Here is a 27,323-nt window from a genome sequence, read left to right on the forward strand (position 1 = left end):
CACCCCCAGGATCTCGGCTCCGCTCCAGTCATCTCTGGTTGTTTCATCGGGTGGTGTCTCGTGTTTCCTCATCACTGAGTCTTTGGTTACAACACGTCCATCTTTTCCTTCCTCTTCTGCTCTGCCGCTTCGGAGCCGGGGCTGCTAAGGTCCGCACAGCCCGCCGCCTCCTGCGGGTCAAGCATCTCCATCTCCGCGGGGCGTACCCCCCACTCCCCCATCCCCCCACCCACCCCAGTGCAATGGGCGGGAGCTCCGGGGCTACGTACGGAAGTGGTGGGCGCTGGGTCTGCTGGAATCGGTCCTGGGTGCCGAAAACCCTGGCTGTGGGCAGGGCCTCCCTCCTTGAGCTGTATTTTGTCCGACGGGCGCTGATGGTGTGCAGTTTTACCGAAAGCATCTTCTTCCTCATCATCTCCCTTCGATTCTTTCCCACTTTCTAGTCCTGAGCTAGGAGCCCCGTGGAGGGCTAGAGACGGGGCAGCTTGCACACTGAGCGCCAAATATCGCCAGAAAGAGCCTCCCTGTGACGGCCAAGTTTCAGAACTTTAGGACTTGGTACTTTATAGCGGCAGTTCTCAAACTTTTGGGTCTCAGGACCAATTTTCACTCTTAAAAGTTGAGACCCTCAAAGAGTTTATGTGTCTGTGGTTATATTTGTCAATATTTACCATAATAGAAATTAGAGCTGAAAAAATGTTTTAATATTTATTAGTTCATCTAAAATAACAGTAACAACTTACTACATTTTAACAAATAATATTTTTATGAAAAATAACCGTAACACCATTTTTTATGAACTATAAAAAACTTTTATGAAAAAAATTGGGTACCTCACTCTTTCATAGAAATGGTGGGATCATATTCCTGCTCCATTTGATCTGTGGTTCGTAAGTTTTTCTTTTAAAAAGTTGGTGTTGATTTCCTAATTTGCAAAAATGTTTAAGAAACAGCATAGTTTTCTCCATCCTGCCAGTGCCCACATTGTTATCAAACTGTAGGACATCCCATTTCTTGCCTTTGAGCTCAAAACAAAAGGACAGCAAAATATTTGCTGGAAATTGGAGACAATCTACCACTATGAGTTTGAGAACTTGTTTGTTTTTGATTTTTTTCCATTTTTGGGGGGTTGACACTTGGGTTTGTGCTTGTGATTTTCATATGATATACACGTATGTTAGTCATCATTTCTATTGGCAAAACAGTTCTCAAGTCTTTAATATTTTAAAATTTCACAATATTTTCCAAAAAGCACCATGACAGCCAGGGGCTTTCCCACCTGAACCACCGACTATGGATCTCAACAGCAGACCATGTTTGTCTTGTCTGCCCAGAGATTTGGAAAGAGAATGCTAAGTCAGCCTCTTCTTTCTCAGAACAGATACGACTCAGAATCCACTTTAAAATGATGCAGGTTCTCTATAGAACTGAGGTATTTAGACAAAACTTGGAGACTCTCCATGTGAGAATCACAAATGGCTTAAAATTTGAGAAACCCTAAAGGAAAAATCCAAAGTTCTGTTTTACACAGCACAGAAAAGCAATCTCTGAGAGGTCCCTTGGTTACTTGCTTTAAAGCTGCCTGTGCTACCTAAATGTCTCATTGGGCGAACGGTGGCTGTTCTCTGGGTCCTGCACATTGACTCAGGTGAGACATTAACAAGCATTTTCTGATTTTACGGGGTATCAGACAAGTGCCTTAGGGTGCCCACCTTTAGAAGCATAAATAACAGGGACAGTGCTTTATTTTGAAGTCTGGGCTAATTTCAGGCTTACTTAGACGGGAGATGTGTTAGTACATCTCTAACAGGTGCAAGTTGAAGCTGCTCATCTTTAAGGGCTGAGAGTGTAGATGGTCTTTGGAGATCACGTGACTGGGAAGGAGAGGTTAGGGCTGGCCTGCATCCAGGTTTCTCTCCTTCCTCTCCCTTTGTCTGTCTCTCTCCTCTGCTTTTTGCTCCCTTGTTGGTTTCATCTCTCAGATCTGTCATGTGGCCGCAGCGGTGGCCACAGCAGCTCTGAGGTCAGGCTTACAACTTGGCATCTGAAATGAAAGAGCAATACCTCCACCTCTGATTTGGAAAATTCCAGGGAAGAACTGTGTAGGTCAGACTGGGTCCCATGCCAGAAGGGACAGAAAATTCTGATAAACAGCCTTGGGGGAGGAAAGAAATGTTCTGAAAAATGGTGAGGTAAGGAAGCAGGAGAATCTTGATGCCAGAAGGGGCTGGTATGTCAGACAGACTTACTCTATCAGGAAGGGAATGCCTTTTAACGTCATTCTTCTCTAGTTGGTATTTCTTCTTTGACCAAGGTCAGTTTGCTGATGCCAAGAGATTGGTTACTTCACAGTCTTAGAAAGATCAAGTTACTTAACCTTTCTGTGCCTGTTTCCTCATACGAATATGGCTTAATAATACTATATCTCATGAGGTAGTTGTGAGGATTACAAAATAGCATCTACCTCACAGGGATGCTCTAAGGACCAAGTGCTTAGCGTGGCCCCTGACACATAGTAAGTGTTTGGTCAAGGAAAGCTGTCGTGATTACCATTGTTATTAATAACAATGACAGATCCAATTAGGAGAATCTGGGCAAGAATGTAGGGCGTGGCCTTAAGAGAGCAGAAGTGCCGTCACCTGTCTGGGACATACGGTCAGAGCTCAGCTAGAGTGTGAAGACGGAGCACCTTAGTTCCCCCTGTGTCAAAGTGGGGTTTGTTCTTGGGACAAGGATGGATCTGCTGCTGAGTCTGGGATTCCAGCAGATCCTTCTGTAAAGAGAAGAAGAGTGGAAGATACCAACCTCACCTTGAAGGAAATAGCAGCTTAGCAGGGAACTAGCACTAATGGGCATGAACAGTTAAAGCAACAGTACCTACAGTCGTATTACAATCATGCAAAGTAAGACCTGCATTTGGTGAGGTACGTAGGAAAACAAGAGCCTGAAAGGAATGACCGAAATGTTACCTGTGGGAATCTCTAGGAGATGGGAACATGAGTTGTTGTTGTTTTTTAAGATTATGGGTTTATTTTGTAATTAAGGAAAAAAAGTGCTAGTTTTAAGTGATGTAAGACAGCTTATAACTCAGTTAAGAGTTCTGGAACACCACTGAAGTGAGAAATCCTGTGTTCTAGACTAACATGGGAAGACATCATAAGGGGTGACATTTTGGGACTCCTGAAGGATGGATGGGGTATAGATGTATGGAGGGGAGAAGACAACTCTAGCTAGGGGCCCTGAGCAAGTGGATAATCATGGCAGGTTCAATTATCACCTTATTGCCTCTCAGCTCCACGTCCACTCTTTGCCCTGCTTCCTGATTCTGGAGCTGGACCCTATGGACATTTCTCTTTGGCCAGCTGGCACAATGCCAGGCTCTGTCCTGCTACCATTGTTCAGGGGGTGGAGAAAGATCCTGACCAAGGAGGGCCTACAAAGAGCAGACCAAGATTAGCCAGAAAAAGCACAAGAAAATCATGAAGGGTCTTAACCTCCAGATGGAAGAGGAGTTCATTCGTGAACCGAAAGCCTAGTGAAACATCTTCCCAACATTGCCAAAGGTCTCCCAGGGCCTAACACAGCCGGTGAGGCTTCCCCAGCATCTTGTCTTCTGGCGTGCTCATTCCTTGCCCCGATGGTCTGGACCTTCCTACAGGTACTGACTTCTCATCAGGCTGAGCACACACTTGTCATACCACTTTACCTTTGCCTATGGTGTTGCCACTACCTAGAGCAACCTCGTTTACTCCTTGATGCCTTGACTATTTGTCCTTCAAAAGGCTGATCAGGCATCCTACTGATGTAAAAAGTTTCCCCTGAGTCTCTTTCCTCCAGCTTAAAACCTTCCCCCTGTACATCCTACTAGACTACCTCTCTTCCATGCATCATGCTATCTTAGGCTGATTCAGTGTCTGCTCATCTTTTCCACCACTGAACTTCTTCATGGCTTTAATGATCCCCTGTATCTCCAGAGACTAGCAGACTGCCTGGAACATGGCAGGTGAACTGAACCAATGTGGGCTGTGCCCCGACTGCTGAGAATGTCTTTTGAAGGCAGGATTATATTATTCTGGGAGATTAGAACACTCAGAATTAGTGGGGCGTCATTGTTAGGGGCAGGACAGCATTTTAGTGCTTCTCGTTTGGGAGATGTTGGTTAACCAATATCTATTCCAATAAATTCCGTCACTGTCACGTTTCTCTCTGTCTGTCTTCTCTCCCTAGTACACATGCAGAGGTAGATGGTGGAGGAATTAGAATCTACCGTTAATCGGTCTGCCTTGGGCTCAAACGTTGAAATTACAAGAAGGAAAACATCTGGACTTCCTAATGAGAATCTTTGCAATGTCCATTTCTGTTAAAATGCCTTTTTGACATAAACAAGGGGAAAGTTCATAGGCGTACTATAGAATATTCATCACATTGCTGGCATTCTGCAAAGAATTGGGCTGGTTAAGTGGCTCCCAGGTCACTCTTACCTATCCCAAGCTGAGAGCATCTAGATTTTGATTGGATTATTGCCAGAGCTCATTAGCATAGTGTACCTTGACCTGGATTAGGGAACAGCAGCTTCTGCATAGAAAATGACCAGAGCTTGCTGGGACCTGAACCAGAGATGAGATTTTTATGACAGTTTTGTCTACATCTCCATAAGAAGTCAGAGGTAAGGAAACCATTACAAAGTTTCAGTTGTAAGATTAAAAAAAACATGGGGAAGTAATATACAGCATAGGGAATATAGTCAATAATATTGTAATAACTGCATATGGTGACAGACGGTAACCTGTGATGATCATTTTGTGATGTTTAAAAATATCGAATCACTACGTTGTACACCTGAAACTAATATTGTAAATCAATTATACATCAATTTTAAAAAAAAAGGTAAAGAAGCCAGAAATCCTGAGGAGAGACAAATGTAAGGGATGTGATAATGGCCACCTCATTTCTACAGGGTTTCATTTGTTCTGGTCAGTTTTCTGTAGAAATAATGAAACTTGAACAAGTTTCAAGCTTGGCCCAAGTTGCTTTGAAAAAAGAAAGTCTTGACAAATGGAGTTTTTTAATCCTAGAGGAAAACTGAATTGGCTTGTTTATGTTTTAAAGGCTGCAAACTGTCTTTTCTTCTCTCCTGTGTTTTGGTCTTAACTTTCAGAGAAATATTAAGTTCATGTTCATTCATTTGGCAAGAATTTATATCAGAAAAAAATTGAAAAAGCAACGTAGTTTTCCTACAACAGGATTTTGATTCCCCTTCCCTTAATTTAAAAACAAAAGAATTATATCTATTTACATTGCCTAGGCTTAAAACAATGTCTTTGATTTTTTGAAATGTAAATCCTGTTATTCAAGGTTTTTGAAAAAGGTCAACCTGTTCCAGTTAGCTGTAACAAATTTTAGACCATCCAAGTTACTGTTGTTAATGTTAAAGAAGTACATAAAACCGTTGCTATCACATATATCCTTGATATTTGCATCTAATATACTTGTTTAAGTCTGAATTAAAGTCAATCTATGGCATCATTTCTTCAGTAACTTAGTGTTTATTTGCCAAACATAGAATTTGATTTAAAACTCAATGGGGATTTAATCTTGCACATCAGTGTTTGAACTGTGGGGCAGGGGTTTCATCTTTTTGAGTCTTGGACCACTAAGTTGTAGGTGAGTGTGGGTAGTTGCATTAGGGAAGGAAGAGACTCCTATTAGATTGTCATTTAGTGGCCAAGAACTTCATTTATATGTTCAGGTCAACAGTCTTCTATATCCATACACTTTCCCTCAGTACATCTCAGTGAGTGACAAGTATTAGGGTTACATAAAGCTAAATAACTGAGGAACAGAGTGCATGGGACTTCCTAAGGTTGAGACTATTAAACTAACTTGTGGTTTGAGTGACTATTAAGTAGTTCCATGTAACATCATTATGGCCCTTGTTTTTACTAGCGCACCAGCGAATGGAAATGTCACACATGTAAACGTGTTTTACTTCATATTCTGTTAACAAGCACATTTCATCTCAAAATGATTGTCTTTTTTTTCCCCCAGAGTTGAACACTTTAAATTTCTTTCCTTCTTTTTTTTTTTCCTTTTCTTTTCTTTTTTTCTTTTACTTTTCTTTCTTTTTTTTGGTGGGGGATAAATCCCCTTTAACCAATTATAACTAGAAACTAGTATTTCTCATGGGGCAAAAAAACACAGTTTGCACAAACATTTTTGAACATCTATTGTTTATACAATACAATTTAATCAGAGTAAAGTCAGACAGGATTTTCTTGTAGGGGGCAGGGAAGAGTGAGATTGCTAAAGATAAAGCCAGAAAGTCTTGAAGGGTGCTTTGAATTAAACAAAGTTGAGAAACACTATTTTAGAGCAATAGTTCTCAAACAGTTTTTACCCCCAGGGGACATTTGGCAATGTCTGGAGATATTTTTTAACAAGGAGGGGTGGGTTGCTACTGACACCTAATGGACAGAGACCAAGGATGCTGCCGAACATCCTACAATGCACAAGGTAACCTCCACAACAAAGAGTTATCGGGGGCTTCCCTGGTGGTGCAGTGGTTGAGAGTCTGCCTGCCAATGCAGGGGACACGGGTTCGATCCCTGGTCCGGGAGAATCCCACATGCCGCGAAGCGGCTGGGCCCGTGGGCCACAACTGCTGAGCCTGCGCGTCTGGAGCCTGTGCTCCGCAGCGGCAGAGGCCGCGATAGTGAGAGGCCCACGCACTGCGATGAAGAGTGGACCCCGCTTGCCGCGACTGGAAAAAGCCCTCGCACAGAAACGAAGACCCAACACAGCCATAAAAATAAATAAATAAATAAATAATTAAAAAAAAAAAAGAGTTATCGGGTTTGAAATGTCAATATTGCCAAGGTTTTGGAGGAGTCTAATTATCATTTGATAATATTTGAAGATATAAAATACATACTGGATTGTTAATCTCTATGGAAATTTAGATTTTAAAAAAGACTTCTAGACACATCTGGTTGTGATGTTCCCTTCTTGTAACACACCCCAGGTTAGCTAATTTATGAAGGTGTATCCATGGAAACAACTCTAAGCCAGCTATCCCTCCTGCCCCAACACAGGTACATGGAGGAAATGGTTTTAACCATTGGCTACAGGTGACAACGGTCCTTACTAAGGCCTTCCTGCTTGGGGCTAGCAATGAGGAAGGAAGCCTAAATCTGAGAGTGAAAGTGATGATCTTCTTCTGATTTCCCATGGTCAAGCTTTATTTCAGCAAGGTCACTAATGGCTCCTGCATTTTGTTTTTGTTTGTATGTTGGTGCTCACCAAAATATCAATGAAACAGCCTTTTCTGGCAGATGAGCACTGATTTTTATCTCTTTAATGGTCAGTATTACTGTCATTTATTTTTTAGTGTCAGAAAACAGTCTCCTGGTCTAAACTGCCTGGGTGGACTAATCCAACCGTGTTAAGAGCCTTCGAGAGCAAAATTCTCAAGCACTCCTGAGGGCAGTTGGATAGACGGAAACCTGTGGGCGACCCGACTTTATCATGGAACTTGAGAACGTTGATTCTGAGGACAAAGAGACACTAAGCTGGGATATTAATGATATGAAACTGCCACAGGTATGTACTTGCTGTAACACCGCCTTCAGCCTTTGGCTGTGAGGCCTTGACCGGTAACTTGCTAAGACCTGGAAGGAACTTGGTGAGGGTCCCAGCTGGGTAAACACCTCTCCTCCAGAGCTTCAGCTGGGCATCTGACTGAGGACTTTTTTTTTTTTATAAATTTATTTATTTATTTATTTATTTATTTATTTATTTATATTTGGCTGTGTTGGGTCTTCGTTTCTGTGCGAGGGCTTTCTCCAGTTGCGGAGAGCGGGGGCCACTCTTCATCGCGGTGCGCGGGACTCTCACTGTCGCGGCCTCTCCCGTTGCGGAGCACAAGCTCCAGACGTGCAAGCTCAGTAGTTGTGGCTCACGGGCCCAGCTGCTCCGCGGCATGTGGGATCTTCCCAGACCAGGGCTCGAACCCGTGTCCCCCGCACTGGCAGGCAGACTCTTAACCACTGCGCCACCAGGGAAGCCCTGACTGAGGACTTTTAAGAGGAGGTGCTAAGATCTATGATTTGAGCAAGACCTTACCAACCAGACTCACCCGGTTACAGACTGCAGCAAAGGAAACGTCACTTCCCGTCTCTTTCAAAGCTGGCTTGGCTCAGATGGCACCCGCCTGCCAGCTAGTAAAATAAAATCCACGCTGATGTGTTTGTCCGTAGATCGACTCTCTGTAATGCACAAGCTACCTTATTTGCTATAGTCATGGGTTTAACCTAAATCTGTCACTGGAATGTCCCAGTAAGAGTGCTCTTCTAGAACTTTTGTAACTAGTACACGGTCCACAGACACGGGGCTCCTCTCCAACTACAGAGTGACTTTCATTTCATGTTTTCTTTGCTTTATCTTTGGCAATTGACTTTTTTTTTTTTTTTTTTTTTTTTTGGCTACCTCTGGTCTTAGTTGCGGCGCATGGGCTTTTCGTTGTGGTGCGAGGGCTTCTCTCTAGTTGTGGCATGTGGGTTTTCTCTAAGTTGTGGTGCGAGGGCTCCAGAGCATGTGGGCTCTGTAGTTTGCGGTACACAGCCTCTCTAGTTGAGGCTCGCGAGCTCAGTAGTTGTGGTGCCCGGGCTTAGTTGCCCCAAGACATGTGGGATCTTAGTTCCCCAACCAGGAACTGAACCTCGGCAGTGAAAGCGCCGAGTCCTAACCACTGGTCTGACAGGGAATTCCCAACATTAGTTGTTTAAAACTGACTTTCTTGACCTCCCTTTTTGGCCTTTCTTCCAGTGAAGAATGTTTTCACTGGAAATTGTTGGGAAAGGTGGCTGGGAAAGCTAAGACTGGGAGACCACCAGTACCATCTAGTGAAAGGTCAAGCTCATCTGCCTGATTCTGGGGAACAAGAAATTTGAATTATCCCAAGCAGGGGAGAGGGAATGGAGATTCCACAGTCTTGATTTATAATCATTCCAGATTTCACGCTAATGAAGGCTTCCAGATCATTCCAAATTTCACTCTAGTGAAGTGTTTCTTTTATTTTTTTATTTATTTATATTTTTTTTGGCCAAGCCCTGCGGCATGCAGGATCTTAGTTCTCTGACCAGGGAATGAACCTGTGCCCCCTGCCATGGAAGCACAGTCTTAACCGCTGGACCACCAGGGAAGTCACCAAAGTGTTTCTTTTGTTTCTTTTTATGTTTACCCTTAAATCTCCTCCTGTATTATCTCCCGGTAGGTCTTAGAAAAGCTGGGAAGCACCAAGTATGCCCTACTTTCCATCCATTTAAGGATGGTTCAATACACCACAGCTAAATCACGCAATTATCTATTTTAAGGATTTATCTTTGTAGTTGCTTGTAATTGATTTACAATAGTTGTAGCTGTTTTAGAGGAAACTTTAAGGTAAATTTTATAAATTTATTTATTTATTTATTTATCTTTTGGCTGTGTTGGGTCTTCGTTTCCGTGCGAGGGCTTTCTCTAGTTGCGGCGAGTGGGGGCCACTCTTCATCGTGGTGCGCAGGCCTCTCACTGTCGCGGCCTCTCTTGTTGTGGAGCACAGGCTCCAGACGCGCAGGCTCAGTAGTTGTGGCTCACGGGCCTAGCTGCTCTGCGGCATGTGGGATCTTCCCAGACCAGGGCTCGAACCCGTGTGCCCTGCATTGGCAGGCAGATTCTCAACCACTGCGCCACCAGGGAAGCCCCTAAGGTAAATTTTAATTACTCTTGGCTCAGGGACCCATATTCCTAATTCATGATTGCAGCTCTCAAATAGAGAAGATGGGCATCCTCAAAAACAAGAGTTGAAGGAAGCAGGTACATAGATGATTTTGCAAAGTCACATCGTAGAGCAGGAGCTTTAATGGGGCCTAAGAACCCTCTGAAATGGCGGGCAACACTGTACTAAGGTTTATTTTTTCTGGGACAGAGGATTCATATCATTCATCAAATCTGTAGACAAAAGGAAGAAACACTTCCCTGGAGGGGATCTCAGGGATCATAAAAGTTCATGTTCCAACATGAATTTTCCAAAACTCAAGCATTCTCAGCTACCCAAGACATTAAAATGAGACATTTACAATAAAAATACACATTCAATTTTGGAAGTGTATCATTTTTAGTTCGTAGAAAAAGTTTGATTGTTCGTGGAAATAGGTAAGTGCCCTTCAATTTGTTAAATATGCCAGGGAAATGATTAAAAGAGCAAAATATTCCTTAGTATTTTCTGAGCAGAGTCAACACCATGCTTATCTGGGTTTATGCTGGCTTTGGAATCGTATCAAGACCTAGCTGAGGTGAAAAATAAAAGGACGGATTTCCAAGCACAGTAGATTTTATACTTCAAGAGTGCTTCTGAAGGCAGAGTGGTGTATGGTGAGAAGAACAGGGCTAGGAGACCAAGTCCTGGCTTTGAAATCCAGTCCTGCCTCTTTTTATTTGTAGAATTTCGCAGGGTGGTTTAGCCTTTCTGAGGCTCCCTTTCCTCTTCTGATAATGAAGTGCTTGCACTAAATAGTCTCTTACAGACCCTTTTAGTTCTAAGAGTCTAGGATTCGGTGACCTGAGATTTGGAAGACGGCCTGCACCCTAGAATGGGGGCCGGGTGCCATCCACAGGGCCTGGCACGTGTTAAACACAAACGCCGAATATGAAATTCACGAGTGATTGGCTCTATGGTTATCATCTGTGTGACTCTAAACAAATCTATTTTCTTAAGTCTTCGTTACTTCCTCCGTAAAATGAAAATAGTAATTCCTTAGATACCCTTCCTAAGCTGTTTAGAACAAATGTGTTCCCAAAATGTGTTCTGTAGTGTGTAAGTTACAAGGAATTTTGATGGATGCTGTGAAGGAAGAAAAGGACTAAGTTCAACAAAGTTAAGCCAATTTTTTTTTTTTTTTTTTTTTTTTTGGCCACACCGTGCGTCATGCACGATCTTAGTTCTGACCAGGGATCGAACCCATGCCCCCTGCAGTGGAAGCGCAGAGTCCTAACCACTGGACTGCCAGGGAAGTCCCTAAGCCAATTTCTCTACTGTAGACATGGTGCCTTTCTTACTGCACTGGCGGCTCTCCCAAGGGGAAGCTGTTGGCATTGTTGCCCTAACATAGTTTTGACCACAGAGCCCTTTTTTCATGGAGCCCCTTAGGCGATGAGTGTGCCTCAGACCATCTGTTTGAGCATTAGAACATATGTTTTAAAGGATTGCATCTATAATAGCATGCACTGGCTTATTACTATTATACATTTCCCCAATTTCATTCTCTTTCCCACTCATATGAAGAATTTACAGTTTATTGTTCATATTTGTATATTCTTGCCAGGATTCCTGCAAATTCCTGTAGCTTGTAGACAAATTCCTTTCTTATTAATCCACCCACCTGCTTCAAGTTTTGAGATGGTTACCTGAGTGCTCACTGCATCTTTTGGTCCTGGGAACTCCATAGCCCTTTATACATCCCAGATAGATCAAGATCTATGGGTTAATTTTTGGCAACAGTGAACGATGACATCCTTATCAGGATAGCAGAGATTTCTGAGTGACGGGGATGTGCAAGACACCATAGCAGGCTCAGGGATACAGGGGCCGTTACGCTATGTTAACTTTCAGGGAAGGGCTCATGATCTTCTGGGCCAGTGGAGCAAGATCAGTGTCCAAACAGAGAATCGATGCCGTATAGAAAAATTCCAGAGGCGCTGAAAAAGGACATATGTAATCCAGCATGACTCAGGCATGGGGAGCAAGGCAGAACATCTGGCAAAAGGCTCTCTGGACAAGTACATTGTAAAAGGTGAGAGGATTAGGGCAGGTGAAGATAAAATAATCCAGGCCGAGTAGAGCACTTTGAAGACTGTTCAAAGGCTACATATGGGGAAGCTGTGCACAGACATTCAGCAAGGGGATCTGGGAGGATACCGTGTGAAAGGTGGTTTGGACGCAGGCTATCCTAAGATGATTCAGTTATTTTATTTCACTTCATTTTTAAAAATTTTTTTAAAGCGTTCTTTTTTTAAAAAAAAAAATTAATTTATTTAATTATTTGGCTGTCCCAAGTCTTAGTTGTGGCGCACGGGATCTTCAATCTTCGTTGTGGCATACAAACTCTTAGTTGCTGCATGTGGGATCTGGTTCCCAGACCAGGGATCGAACCTGGGCCCCCTGCATTGGGAGCACGGAGCCTTAGCCACTGGACCACCGGGGAAGTCCCAATTCAGTTATTTTTTTTTAAAGGCAGTGGGAAGCCGTTAGGCTTGTTGAGCTAGAAAACATCATGATCAAATCTAGGGCTTGGATGGTCTTTTGCTCTCACTGAATCATCCCTCCCTGGATTTGTTTCATGTGTTCTTCTCCCTTCTTTAAGCTGCATGTATGTCCTTATAAATCTTCATTCACTCATTTCTGATCACGTGTCTAGCTTCTGGTTATTTTGATACCACTCCTCCTTTATCCAGCCTCCACGGAGTCAGCCCAGAACTGCAGGCACTTAACTTACTCAAAACCATCATTGATAAAAGCCTCTTTATTCCAGACTAATGTAATACACCAATTTTGCTTTCCCTTCCTATTCCATTAAACTACATTTGCATTTTAAAAGTCCAAATATAATTGCTTTAGGGTTTGCTTGGTCCAAGCAGCAAATGTCTGGGGTTGGGTTAGTCTTACCTTTATTAAAAATGTTCACTACATGGTTCATTACACGGATACTTCTTATTAATACTGATTGTTAATACTTGGGAGCCATGAACCCCTAAGAAATTTATTTATTTTTTTCCTGGTTGAAAATCAGGAAGAAAACCAATTCCTTTTTCCCCTAAATAGTACCCACTGAGCAGAGAGATGGTAGCAGCCACTCTGCTCCCAGCACCTGCCAGGTTCTCTGAGTTCCAATAGCCCCACAGCAGACAAACACCCCGAATCATTCTGTTCATGAACATGAGCAGTTTCCAGATGAAACCCATGACCAAAGCCACACCAAGCCATTAACTCACACAATTCCAAGGTTTAAGTATACTTTTTGCAGAGAAAACCTAAAACTATACATAGGCTAAACATAAATACAGGGCCACCTGAAGCCTGGAGAATCAACCCCAAAGAGGCCACGTCTCTGATGAGTTCATTCCTGGACCATGATTTGAACCAGTACAATTTCCTTTGCCTCAATCTTATGAGCAGAGGTGAATCTTTGAGCTTGTACTGTGAATTTGTGTGGATAAATGTAATCAGGACAAGCTAGTTGTAATCAGATGTGTCTTGGTGCTAGGGAGCTAAGGGATAAACCAGATTCTGGATTTCTGGTCAATTATTATCTGACTGCATGATCAGGTCACTTTGTTGTTGGTCTGACGGGGACACTCGTGACTTTGTCCTCTTTGTCCAGCATTGTCCTTGATCTCAAGGTCATTTGAACTCCCTGGGACAGTTCCACGTATATGGACCCCGTGGTCATTGGGTCCCCCCATTTTTGGGACCAGAATTCTTCTGCTACCCTGTGCTTCTGGGGTCGTGGGGATGGTAACAGAGACTCTCCCTGGGTGCCTGCCAGGAGGCCCCTTGCTTAGCTGGGTGGAGTTGGAAAGGAAAGGGAGAAAAGAAAAGAGGGGGTGACAGAGTTTGAAAGCTGGGGCACTCTGTCCCACCTTGGTGTTGTCTGAACAAATAAGGAACTTTTTCTCCTGCATCTTGACTCTTTAACAAAGGTAGGAAATTGCAAGATTAGTCAAAGGAGTAATGCTTAAGTTAACTCAAAAGCATTTTGTTGATGAGTTTCTCCCTTCGAAAACACTTGGAGTTGGGTTTCCAGTTGACTCGGAGAGATAAGTTCCTGAAAAGTTGAAGGTAAATCAAAATGCTGGAGGAATTTTTTTTTTCTGTATTCCATAAGTAACATCTAAATTTTTCCTCTCTCTGATTTGCTTAAACGTGTATCTGTTTGCTAGCCCGGTTTTATTTGGAGACATTTATTTACAAGGAATTAATAAGCTATTCTTATTAAAGAAAACCTGGCAGATAATTGCTTTACATTAGAACAGATTATATTCCAAGGGAAAAATCAAATTTAATATAATAACATGATAATGTAAATATTTTTGATATCTTATTTCAGAATTTTGATTTTAATTCATTACTTTTATGTAATAGTGTATATTTAATTCTTAAGTTACCCTATTAAAACTTCAAGTAATTAAATAAATTAGAATGAAGGGAGGATGAAGGGTGCTCTGATTGCATAGGGCAGCGGTCCCCAACCCTTTTGGCACCAGGGACCGGTTTTGTGGAAGACAATTTTTCCATGGACAGGGGCTGGGGAGGGGGCGGGGGGGAGTGTGGGGATATGGTTCAGGTAGTAATGTGAGCAATGGCAAGTGATGGGGAGCGGCAGATGAAACTTTGCTCACTCGCCGGCCTCTCACCTCGTCCTGTGCGGCCCGGTGCCTAACAGGCCAAGGACCAGTACCGGTTCACGGCCTGGGGGTTGCGGACCCCTAGCGTCGAGTTTCAAAGATTTTGAGTGAGTTAGAGGATTAAGTCTCTTAGGGAAAGAAATTACATACATAAGGCACAGAAATATTCATTAAACCCCCAATGATATTACCCATGAGATTATAAAATATAAATTTGTTATATTTACGTGTTGGAGACCTTAAGAATATTCCCTTTAAATTATAAACTTCTTAACCAAGAGGAAAAACAAAGAGTTACTCATGAAAAGTTAGAAATTAAAATAAACAGAAGATCTGAAAAGAAAAAAAATGTTTTGTGGGGATTTGCTAAACAAGATTAAGAAATAATTATTCTTCCTTTTAAAATTTTACTCTCTAGTGCCTTAAATTTGGGAGCTTTTCAGAGTTCCTTATCATTCATTTGACACCTGGGTTCCTTTGCATCACTGGAATCTGGGTTTTCTCATAACTGCAATGTCAAAAAATGTCAAAAATCTCACTAAGCATCCAGGTCAAAAGACTCGTCATAAATAAATAGCCAAGAGAATATCTTGATGTAAATACACTTACTCCTAAGTAATTTTCTTGAGGTCATACATTGTCAAACTTATTACTGCGTTATTAATGGAACTGGAAAACTAGGGTACCAGCGGAGGAGGTGTTGGAAAAAAAAAAACTTAACAGACCTTGCAATGTAGAACGTTTTGTGGGCTTTAAAACAAACCTCAACAATGCTAAAATAATCAAAAACACAGAATGTGTTCTCCAACTACAATGGATGCAAACTAGAAATTAATAGCAAAAGGCAACAGGAAAATCTGTAGATACATGGAAACTAAACAATATATTTCTAAATAATCCATCAAAGAGGAAACCTCAAAGGGAGATCAAAATATACATTAACCTGAGAGAGAGAGAGAGAGAAAAGACGGTGGAGCTCATTTCTTCCTCCACAGGCAGGGAGTACTTGCTTTAACTGGAGTGTTTGAGCCGCTCTCACAGGCACTGTCGTTCCTCCTGGTTGGTGAAATCTATGCCACTGACCAGCCTGAAGGGGCCCCTCACCTTTAAAACATGAAAATCTCAGCTTTCCTTCACATCCACCTCACCCTTTTCTCTGCTGCCCTGACAACTGTGCTTTGTATTTGAAGAATTCAAATCCACAGTCCAAATTGCTAAAGGTCCATATTTTAACGTTTTAACCTACATTTTTATTATTTCAGAAGATAAAATATTATGTTTTCTGTGGCATTTCTGTGGCAGAAGACAAGAGAGCACTGTGTAGAGCTTTAGGTCAGAAGGAAGAGAAGAGAAGGGGGTGGAGGAAGGAGACAGGGCTGTCTGCGGGGTTGCCTGAGGTCTTCTCCTCACCCCGGGCATTGAGTCTCGTCCAGCTCAGAATTACCAGGCAAGTCGGGGAGAGAGGGGAAGAGCTGGAAAAAACAGCTCATTCAGCATCTTGGCCTGGCCAGGCCTCTTTCCTAGACACTCGACTGTAATTGCCCGATGGACCAGAGGGGACTCCTCTAGATGCCATCCCCCTTCTCCCTGCCCTTTTCGAGCAGCATTCCCTTCCCATGCCACAGGGCAGCACCGGAGGGGCATTGTCACTCCTGTGAGAAAGAAGGTCACTAACAAGATTTGCACCAATTAAGCTTTTGTTTTATAGGGGCTTGGACTCCTGTCTTGCATTTGGCTTAACAAGGTTTAGAGCATGAAGTGACCTCTCTGGGGGGTCATCTCTGTCCTAAAAGCTGGTGGCCCTCACAACCATACTGGCTGGTGTGTGTGGCCCCAGATCTGACAGAGTAACAGCTAACACTGACGTGGAACTTGCTGTGTGCCAGGCACTGGTTTTATTTCATTTTGTTTTTAAAAATTGAAGTATAGTTGATTTACAATGTTGTGTCTGGTATACAGCAAAGTGATTCATATATATACATATATATGTGTATATATATTCTTTTTCATATTCTTTTCCATTATGGTTTATTACGGGATATTGAATACAGTTCCCTATGCCAGACACTGGGTTCTTAAAAAATATTTATTTATTTTATTTATTTATTTTATTTATATTTTGGCTGCGTCGGGTCTTAGTTGTGGCACGTGGGATCTTTCGTTGCGGCGCGCGGGTTTCTCTCTAGTTGTAGCATGTGGGTTTTCTCTCTCTAGTTGTGGCACGCAGGCTCCAGGGTATGTGGGCTCTGTACTGCAGCACATGGGTTCTCTCACTGAGGCGCACGAGCTCAGTAGTTGTGGCGCGTGGGCTTATTTGCCCCGCGGCATGTGAGATCGTAGTTCCCCGACCAGGGATCGAACCAGCGTCCCCTGCATTGGAAGACGGATTCTTTACCACTGGACCACCAGGGAATTCCCTGTTTTTGTTTTTGTTTTCTTTTCCTCTATAGTTTATTACAAGGTATTGAATATAGTCCCCTGTGATATACAGTAGGACCTTGCTGTTTATTATATATATGGTAGTTTATATCTGCTAATCCCAAACTCCTAGTTTATCCAACCCCCCCACCTTTGGTAACCATAAATTTGTTTTCTATGTCTGTAAGTCTATTTCTGTTTTGTAAATAAGTTCATTTGTATCTTTTTTTTTTTTTAGATTCCACATATAGGTGATATCATATGGTATTTGCCTTTCTCTGACTTTCTTCACTTAGTATGACAATCTCTAGGTCCATTCATGTTGCTGCAAATGACATTATTTCATTCTTTTTTATGGCTGAGTAATATTCCATTGTATAGATATACTACATCTTCTTCATCCATTCATCTGTTGATGGACACTTAGGTTGCTTCCATGTCTTGGCTGTTGTGAATAGCAGGCACTGCTTTGAATGCTCTGTGTGTGCTAACTCATTCAGTCTTTCTTCACAACATCCCTGCCAGGCAGGTACTCCTGTGGCCTCCATCTCACAGAGCAGGAAGTGGAGCCCTGAGAGGGAAGGAACTATTGTAAGGCCCTCACCCAGGGCCTTCACAGGCTGTGCTCTTACCAGGGGCTGGTAAGCTCTCTGTGAAGGACCAGATAGGAAATATTTTAGGCTTTGTGGACCATACAGTCTCGGCTGCGACTACTGGACTCTGCCATGGTGTGTAAATGTATCCACAGACAACACTTGAATGAACATGGCTGGGTTCCGATAAAACTTGATTTATAAAAACAGGCATTGGGCTGGATTAGGCCCATGGCCCTAGTTTTCAGACCACAACTCTTCGCTATTAACTAGTACTACCTCTCATGTACATAAAACCTCTCATTTCTATTTCCTCAGACCCACCTCAGTTCCCATGAAGTTCCGTACAAATGACAACTATCATTAATTACATAAAATTTACAGTTCACAACACATCTGCTCTCCACAGTACTTTTGTGAAGCATGTTTTATCAATGTCCCCATTTTAGAGAAGAGCAAAATTCGGCTTCAGAGACAGTCACCTGCCCCGAGTCTCATGTTACAAAGTTCTTTGGCATGTTCTAAACTTGAAATCTAACTGAAGAGACACCGATTTCCCTGAGTTGCGCTTCCATCCTAATGATGTTTGCTTTTTTTCCTTCTCAAACATCTTGTCTTTCCTTTCCTATCCTATGCTGTGTTTCCTTGTTGGGGAAGCAAAGGAGAGGCACCCTGATCTCTCTTCCTGGAGCTTCTAGAATCTTCTACCATAACCTTCTAGAATCTTCTTGTTGAAAATGTTCTTATACCAAGGCTCTGGAAGCTACGGGGGGGGGGTGCACAGCCTAAGTTTGACTACTGAGACCCCTTAATGATTCTCATCCTAAGAATCTGTCAAACGCCACATCCTTTTGAGCCACAACTTCAGTGACTAACATTTATTCTGAGCTCCCTCCAGGCTAGGTACTGTGCTAAGTAATTTTTATATATTATCCTATTTAATTCTCAGACCCACTTGAGGTAGGCAGGTCTAGTTATCCCTATTATGCAGATAAAGAAACTGAGGCACAGAAAGCCAAATAACTTATGCTATAAGGATTGGGTATCCTGTGTCTCTGCCCACTCAAAGGAGAGTTTAGTTAGCTATTCATGGGCAGGGAATTGTGCCCGTCCTGGGCAAGAACATAGACGTTTCCAGTCAAAGTAAACTCTTCCTTACCCCTCTGCCCTGTTTGAGGTGCATGAACATGAGTGTAGAGCAAAGGGGAGAAAATCTCCACGGGGGAGAAAGCGGCTCTCCAGCCTTCCACCGCGTGTCTCAGGTGGCTTTGTATAAACCCTCCGCTTTCCCAACACGGTAACCACCGCCCGGCGAGAGACATTAATCTCGCTGCCCTGCCCCAGTGCCGTCCACCGTCATTGTGCAAGAGCACAATCATGTTACTGCACCCTCCAACATTCTCAGTGAAACGGTCCTCACTCTTACCACCAAAGGCTAGAGAAACATCAGTCGGGGTAGAGGGGCGGCATCACACCTCACTCTGGTCCAGGGAGCACATGTTGGGTGGACCCAGGAATCACGTGCTCGCGGCTGTGCTGTGCGCGCTCAGACCGCCACGGCGGAGTGAAATCCAGCGCGGTCTTTGCTAAAGGTCTCGCGCCCAGCTCTCAAGCGCCAAAAGCAGCTTTAAGCACAGTGGTGTTTTCCAGCTGAAACTATAATAATATTCTCTGTGTTTTCATCAGAATGTGAAAAAGACGGACTGGTTCCAGGAGTGGCCAGATGCCTACGAGAAGCACATCTACAGCTCGGAGGACAGAAACGCGCAGCGGCACGTGAGCAGCTGGGCCATGCGCAACACCAACAACCACAACTCCCGCATCCTCAAGAAGTCCTGCCTGGGCGTGGTGGTCTGCAGCCGCGACTGCCTAGTCGCTGAGGGCCGCAAGGTCTACCTGAGGCCTGCCATCTGCGACAAGGCCCGGCAGAAGCAGCAGAGTGAGTGGGGCTCCTGCCCCGAGGGGCCACGACGTCCCCGCACCTCCCAAGGGCCCATCCTTTGCACTGGAGGGTGGTGGAGACCAAGGCCGGTCCTTTAGATTATTTTAAGGAGAGCCAGACAGCTCCCTGGGCTCCGGTATCCGTCCCAAAGATCTGCCACGCCCAGGGCACCCACCATTAACCTCCCTTGGGTTAAGACGCCTGACTCGGGGCCTCTGTTAAAAGGAAGACACATCACTTAGGGAACTAACATTAATTCACCAGCACACCCACCTAAAGTTTAAGAGGAAGTTGTGTATCACGCTTGCCACCTCACATCTTGGGGAATGGGGTCCCCAAAATGATCTCAGTGAGTGCTTTGATTGGGAGTGGGAGCCAGGACTGACTCTGAGGTTAGACTCAATTCCATGCCATTTAGGTTCATGCCATAATCACATGCTGAGATAATTCTTCATTTTGTTTGTTTATCATATTCATCAGATTGTGAAATAGATGCATTTGGCATTCCCTGTGCCTTGCCCACTTCAGACCTCAAGTTACTTCATGTTCTTTCCTTGCAATTTGTTTTCAAAACTTGCTCTCAGGGCAGGATCTGGTATCAGTCATTTACACTTTAGTGAAACTTTAGTAGCTGCGTCATGTGGTTTTGCTCCTTGACCCTTAGTTCTAATTGTGAAGTGAAAGAATTTTCTTCTGCTTCTCTACAAAGAATTTCAAGTGTCAGTAAATAAGGAGGGAAGGATTTTTTTTTTTGCTCAAAGTAGCTCTCCCCTGTCCTGTAAAATATCCCACTCTGTAGGCAACTGCTTCCTCTACCACGTGTGAGAGTGACCTGGGCTGCTTTGGTGGTCTGGCCTCCTAGGCTCAGGGGTCATGCCCAGTGTATGAAAGCCTATAAAACTGTGCCCAGGTGGATTCTCTGCCACCCAGGAATCTGAAATCGGCAGGGCCGCACAGACTCAGGTCACCTTCCTCTGCTCCTTTGTAGGGAAACGCTGTCCCAACTGCGATGGGCCCCTGAAGCTCATTCCCTGCCGAGGCCACGGGGGCTTTCCTGTCACTAACTTCTGGAGGCACGACGGACGCTTCATATTTTTCCAGGTTGGATTTGAGTTAGAGATTCCATTTCTCTTTAATTCAGGAACTCTTCACAGAGCACCAGCAGGAGTTTCCTCCAGGAAATGCACAGGTGGAGGGGAGCCTGCACCCTCCCTGGGGGACCCTCTGGGCGAGCAAACGTCTGTACCCCAACCTTGAGAGAGGAGTCAGGGGCTGGAGCCCAGGACAGGGGCGGCCTCAGGCTCCGAAGGGGATGCTGCGGTCTGTAATCTACTTAGGCAAGCACTGGCCTTCCGCAGACCCAGCTCTGTAAACATGGACACGTTGCTTTACTCCCCTAAGCCCCAGCTTTCTGTAAAATGTGGTGTTAAGAAGTCCTCATGGGGGAGGTGGTAGAAACAGTGGCGTCTGACAGTTGGACTGCCTGGGTTTGAGTCCGTGCTAAACCTGCCTCTGAAAAGAAAATGTTCTGATGTGTAGGGTTTGCTAGTTTCTGGGATATAACTGTTCCCATCATGGCTGATATCAAGCCGTTTTGTTTGTTTGTTTGTTTGAAAAAGCTAATTATTTTACTATATATTCTTTCATACTAATTATACGATCATAAGATTGAACATGGGGTTTCATGGCAAAACACATTAAAAATTAATATTGAAGGTAAAAGAGAATAGAAGATTTTAAGCTTGACAGAGGTTCTCTGGAAAGATTTCTTTGGTAGAAGTGTGCAAGATGAGCTGAAATTTGTTCATTCAGTTTCTTCATCAAATATTTTTTTAAATTTTAATTTTATTGGAGTATAGTTGGTTTACAATGTTGTGTTAGTTTCAGGTGTACAGCAAAGTGTCAAGCTGTTTTTAACAACCAGCTCACAAATTCCTGAATGGCCAACAGGTGGCTTTCGGCCTGGCTGGCTCTGGCACACTTTGAATCCTACCTCCCGCACGTACTAGGGGAGGTTTCCCAGGTGGTATAACCCCTCCATGCCTCCTGGTGAGGATGATAATGGTATAGCCCTCACAGCCTTGTGCCGAAGGTTCAGGGAGAAAGTATGTAATCAGCATTACTTGTCATCACTATGAATGTGACTTGGCCAGGCTGGGGAGAGTCACCACGCAAGGAAGGAGTATCGTCAGCAAAGGCAGATGGGCAAGCAGGAGAGTGCATGGTGGGCTTGGGAGGATCTTAAAAGGATGCTCCACCAAGGGGGAAAGGGTGGGTGGTGGGCTGAATTGGGAGATACATATATCTCCATATACATATCTCCCATATATATTGACATATATATGCTATTTTTTTATACTATTGATACTATGTATAAAGTAGATAACTAATAAGAACCTATTGTATAGCACAGGGAACTCTACTCAATGCACTGTGGTGACCTAAATGGGAAGGAAATCCAGAAAAGTGGGGATATATATATATACATATAGCTGATTCACTTTGCTGTACAGTAGAAACTAACACAGCATTGTAAAGCCGCTATACTCCAATAAAAATTAATTAAAACAAAAAAAAGGTTGCTCCAATCTTGTCTTAGTAGTCAACTGCAGCAATACCCAGTCCGATGGCAGGGCACAGGATAAAGCTTTACACACCGTGAAGTGCATCTAGTTATTTATTTCACCGCTTCGTCTCCTCTAAGTCAAAGGGAGAGCATGATCATCCAAAGCCAGAAACCAAATTGGAAGCCGAGGCCAGAAGAGCAATGAAGAAAACGCACTCGGCGTCTTCCTCTGTCTCCTCGAAGCTGAAACAGGGCCCACAGATAAAGGTAACCTTGCCCCATGCAGCTTCAAAACGTACGACGACTTGCCACCCCTGTGGTGGCGGCAGTAAATTTCCCTGTCCCTTACCTACAAATGAAGCCGAAAATCACATACCTTCAGGCTCACCTGTGAGTCAGCCTCTGCCAAAGAAACTGAATCTGCGGGTTTCCTCTTAATTTCTACCATCTTTGTAGCATGCCCTCAACTGTAAAGTCCATAGAATTTCAGAATCGTCTTCCCTACTACAATTAAAAAGAGACTCGAATTAGTACTTAACCTATGTTTGGCACTCTGTATTTCTTTTTATTTTTAAACATCTTTATTGGAGTATAATTGCTTTACAATGGTGTGTTAGTTTCTGCTTTATAACAAAGTGAATCAGTTATACATATACATATGTTCCCATATCTCTTCCCTCTTGCGTCTCCCTCCCTCCCACCCTCCCTATCCCACCCCTCTAGGTGGTCACAAAGCACCGAGCTGATCTCCCTGTGCTATGCGGCTGCTTCCCACTAGCTATCTGTTTTACATTTGGTAGTGTATAAATGTCCATGCCACTCTTTCACTTCGTCCCAGCTTATCCTTCCCCCTCCCCATATCCTCAAGTCCATTCTCTAGTAGGTCTGTGTCTTTATGCCCTTCTTACTCCTAGGTTCTTCATGACCTTTTTTTTTTTTCTTAGATTCCATATATATGTGTTAGCATACGGTATTTGTTTTTCTCTTTCTGACTTATTCACTCTGTATGACAGAATCTAGGTCCATCCACCTCACTACAAATAACTCAATCACTCTGTATTTCTGATAGAACCAAAATGAAATGCTCTGCACAAACTATGAGCCCCGTGCTTTTTCATTCTTCCCTAAAGCAGATGATTCCTTAGCGCACTCCACCGAGGTGAAATACCCAGGCAGTTTCTGGAAACACTGTTCATCCAGGGATGCGGGGGTGGAGGCTTCTTCCCGCAGTCAAACTGTGATGTGAAGTTCATGGCTTTGTGGGTGTCATACTGTAGGTTTGTGGGTTTGTCTGTTTAATAGTGTTACTAATTCCTATACTTTTTCTACTGTCCAGTGTTCCACATTTCAGGAGTACAGAAATGAAGCCAGTCCAGCCCTGGAGGCTCTAAAGTACCTTAAGAAAAAAAATTGTAATCTGAGTCTGTTGTAGGGAAATAGGAGCCCCTGAATCCTAATGACTGGTCTTATCCCATCTCCCAGCCCTGGGAGAAGTTGAAGGGTATTTCCTCCCGCTCACCCTACCTGGTCACAGTCTCTCCAACCCCATTGGTCGATAGTTTTACATAAACAAGAGGATAACTTAATTCTCAACCAGATTCTTTTCTTGCGATTAACTGGAGGACAATATAATTTCTCCACAGATAAAAATAAATTGACCACCTCGTACTCCAGAGATCTACAATTTAACAAAATGAGTTCAAAGTCTCTTGAGAAAAAAAAAATAAGCCCTGATCTCATGGAATCCACACAGCACTAAAAAAATAGAAAAGTCAAGGAGGGAAATGAGGTTCCCCTGAGAGTTATACTGAGGATAAGCTAAAACTTTGAAGCTGTGGTTTGATTTTTCTTAAATAGCCCCTTACAAGTTTCTCACAGAGTCAGTTAGGATATCAGACTTGCGTTTGAGGGGAAACATTTTAAACACACTCCTGTCTGAGTAAAGGGCAATTCGGCCCTTCCTGGTTGGTCAGATTTCAAATGGAAATGGCAGCAGCCTTTAGTTCTTCCAGGCCTTGGGTGCTTGTGCAAAGCCCTGTGTGTGTTTGTGCTTCAAGTATGCAAGGAATGAAGAAAATCTGCAGAGCACTTCTTTGTGCAGGGTCACTCGTGGGTGTCTGGGGTAGTTAGGTCAGTTTAACTTATTAACATGAGCTTTTCTCTTTCCTTTCCAGCCTCTTCCAGGTGAAACACAAAGTTGGGAAAGTTTAACTTGGTCTTTCCAGGAAGGTGTCCAATCACCTGGTAGTTACAGTGGACATTTAATAGGTAACACTCCCCAGCAGAAGGCACTGAATGATGGCTCATCCTTCTCTGAGAGTTATGGTTTGGGGAGAACCTCTGACCCCAGAGACCCCACTCCCACCTTGGGCCCCACTCAGCTCTACGAGAAATGTGATTTATCCAATAGTCGGGTCTCCAGCAGACAGGACCTGCTTCAGCCTCCCGTCTCTGGAGTCTTCTCTGATTACAGTGATCTGCAAACATGGAATAAGAATGTTGCTTTGGGGAGAAATCCTTCCAATGACAACAGTTGTCCCAGTTACCCTTTTCCTCTGACCAGCTGGCCTTACGACTTCTCCCCTTCCCAGAGCTCTTCAGAACCCTTTCTCCAGCAGATTCCCATGGAACCACCAGCAGCCAAAACTAGCTGTCACCCCTTCTGGCCAAATCAAGGGGGTGAACTTTATGAAGAGAAAGTGCATGTGGATTTTAACAGCTACCACCCTTCCACCACTTGCCATTCACCTCAGGAAGACCCCTTTCTCCTCACCTACACCTCTCAGCCCCATCATCAATATTCTCTGCCTGGCAAGAGCAGCAAATGGGATTTTGATGAAGAAATGAGGTACATGGGTTTGGATCACTGCAACAACGAAATGCTTCTAAACCTCTGTCCTTTAAGATGATCCAAGTCGGGAGCCTTGTGCACTGCCGGTGGAAACGTCATTTCGTGCAGCCACTGTGGAAAACAGTATGGAGGTTCCTCAAAAAATTAAAAGTAGAACTACCATATGATCCAGCAATCCCACTTCTAGGTATATATCTGAAGGAAATGAAATCACTATCCCGAAGAGTTATCTGCGCCACCATGTTCATTGCAGCATTATTTACAATAGCCAAGACATGGAAACAACCTAAGACAGATGAATGGATAAAGACAATGTGGTGTGTATATATACACACAATGAAATACTACTGAGCCATAAAAAAACAGGAATCACGTCATTTACAACAACACGGATGGACCTTGAGGGCATTATGCTAAGTGAAATAAATCAGAGAAGGAAAGACAAATACTGTATGAACTCGCTTACATGTGGAAAATTTAAAAACCCAAACTCATAGAAATAGAGATCAGATTTGTGGTTGCCAGAGGCGGAGGGTGATGGGTGGGAGAACTGGGTGAAAGTGATCAAAAGGTAGAAACTTCCAGTTTTAGATAAATAAGTTCTGGAGATGTAATGTACAGCATGGTGACTATGGTTAACAACACCATATTGTATATTTGAAAGTTAAGAAGAGAATAGATCTTAAAAGTTCTCATTACAAGGAAAAAAAATATAACCGTGTGGCGATGGATATTAACCACTCTTATTGTGGTAAACATTTTGCAGTATATGCATATATCAGGGCATTATGTTGTACACCTTAAACTTATACAAGGTTATATGTCAATGATATCTCAATAAAATTATATCTCAGTAAAACTGGGGGAGAAAAATGACCGAAATCTTTTATAGCCACTTAAAAAGCTGTTTTGGGAAATGGCTGAATTTCTTTAGGAAATGGTTTTCAAAAGGTAACCACAGATAAATCAGAATCATGACAACGAGCAGAAGGCAAGACTTCTCTCTTCACACAGGTGATCTGTTGGCCTGTCCTCCTCCTCTCTAGTACTATAGGGGTACTAGAAGTACTAGAGTACTAGAAGTACTAGAAGTACTAGAGTACTCCTCAGGAGCACTAGAATACTGGAACACTGGAACACTCCTCGGGAGTACTAGAGTCTAGTACTAGTACTAGAGTACTCCTCAGGAGTGCTAGAGTACTAGGACAGTTTTCAGGAGTGCTAGAGTACTCCCCAGGGAGAATTGAAAATTTGTCCCATCTGTGGACAGGAAATGTCCTCTGCTAATTTTTTTTTTCCACACTATTTGGGGTTCTCAGCACCTCAACTGCATTATCTGTTGCATTTTCAATGTCCTTGGAATCATCTCAAACAGAGCAGACATGAAAGGCCCAGGATCTCATCTACGCCTTCTTGGAAACAGAATGAAGGAACGGAGAGAGTGAAAGAGTTTCAGAGGAGCAGAAAGACGAAGATGCTACCACTGAAGTAATAGTACTTTGTCTAGTATGAAACTTGTGGGGTTGGTTTATAAAACATGTGTCCTCTAGTTGATTTCTAAGACTCGTCAAGACAAGGGCTATGACCCAACCACATAATTGAACACTAGCAGAATTGAACAGCTGCATGAAGAGACTTTCCAGTGGCACCAAATGGTCTCCTTTCCTCCTTCTTCCTCCTCACTGTCTTCCATGAGAGCTCCAGTTTTGTCCCATTTACCTTTATTTTTACAGTGCCTAACAGCACCAGGTTCAAAATATGTGCCTGAGAAATGTTTGCTTAGAAGAGTCCTTGTGTAATGAACATGGCCATGGTCAGGCAGCTGTATTTGAATGCCAGTACCTCTTTTTTGCTGAAGTACTTTACAAAAAGGTGAGCCTAGACATAAAATCTGGAAAGAACCATGCAATCAGCAAACGTTTTCATAATAAATGCTCTTTTCTATTTGAGTGGTGACAAATGCACATGATACAAAATTGGTTCCTATTCTCCTTCTTAAGACATCATTGACTAGTTTCTTGTCTGTTTTCCAAAGATTAGAGATATTTTCTGCATACAGTAGTCCCCCACTTATCCGTTGGGGGGGTGCGTTCCAAGACCAGTGGATGCCTGAAACCATGGATAGTACTGAACCCTATATATGCTATGTTTTTTCCTATATATACATACATACTGATGGCAAAGTTTAATTCGTAAATTACGTTCAGTTAGAATATCTGAATTGCCAGCACCATTACTCTTGCACTTTGGGACCATTATCAAGTAAAATAAGGGTTACTTGAACACAGGACTGTGATACTGCAACAGTCGATCTGATAACCGAGATGGCCATCAAGTGACCAGCAGGTGGGGAGCATATACAGTGTGGAGGCCCTGGACAGAGGGATGATTCTTGTACTGGGTGGGAAGGAGCCAGACGGAGCGAGAGTTCATCACACGACTCAGTGCACAATTTAAAACTTATGAATTGCTTATTTCTGGAATTTTCCATTTAATATTTCATACTGCAGTTGA

General features: G+C 43.3%; 1 protein-coding gene across 2 annotated transcripts; it reads left to right on the forward strand.

Annotated features, from left to right (window-relative positions):
* The first annotated feature begins 4,597 nt into the window (after positions 1–4,597).
* Positions 4,598–25,661, forward strand: GCM1 (glial cells missing transcription factor 1). Of its 2 annotated transcripts, XM_036870005.1 has the most exons (7): positions 4,598–4,666; positions 5,564–5,664; positions 7,388–7,599; positions 19,137–19,389; positions 20,381–20,493; positions 22,097–22,225; positions 24,133–25,661. In XM_036870005.1, the coding sequence occupies exons 3-7, from the start codon at positions 7,525–7,527 to the stop codon at positions 24,865–24,867; spliced, it is 1,305 nt and encodes a 434-aa protein (XP_036725900.1). In that variant the 5' UTR covers positions 4,598–4,666; positions 5,564–5,664; positions 7,388–7,524; the 3' UTR covers positions 24,868–25,661. The 2 variants fall into 2 exon arrangements, with proteins under 2 accessions (XP_036725900.1, XP_036725901.1); XM_036870006.1 differs by lacking the exon at positions 5,564–5,664.
* Positions 25,662–27,323: the final 1,662 nt, after the last annotated feature.

Source organism: Balaenoptera musculus, chromosome 11 (assembly GCF_009873245.2).
Source record: "Balaenoptera musculus isolate JJ_BM4_2016_0621 chromosome 11, mBalMus1.pri.v3, whole genome shotgun sequence".
NCBI classification, from domain to species: Eukaryota; Metazoa; Chordata; class Mammalia; order Artiodactyla; family Balaenopteridae; genus Balaenoptera; species Balaenoptera musculus.

Coding starts and splice junctions, on each gene's coding strand:
- GCM1 (XM_036870005.1), top strand. CDS start 7,525: ATGGAACTTGAGAACGTTGATTCTGAGGACAAAGAGACACTAAGCTGG. Junction 7,600..19,136: donor ATGATATGAAACTGCCACAG/GTATGTACTTGC, acceptor TGTTTTCATCAG/AATGTGAAAAAGACGGACTG. Junction 22,226..24,132: donor AACAGGGCCCACAGATAAAG/GTAACCTTGCCC, acceptor TTTCCTTTCCAG/CCTCTTCCAGGTGAAACACA.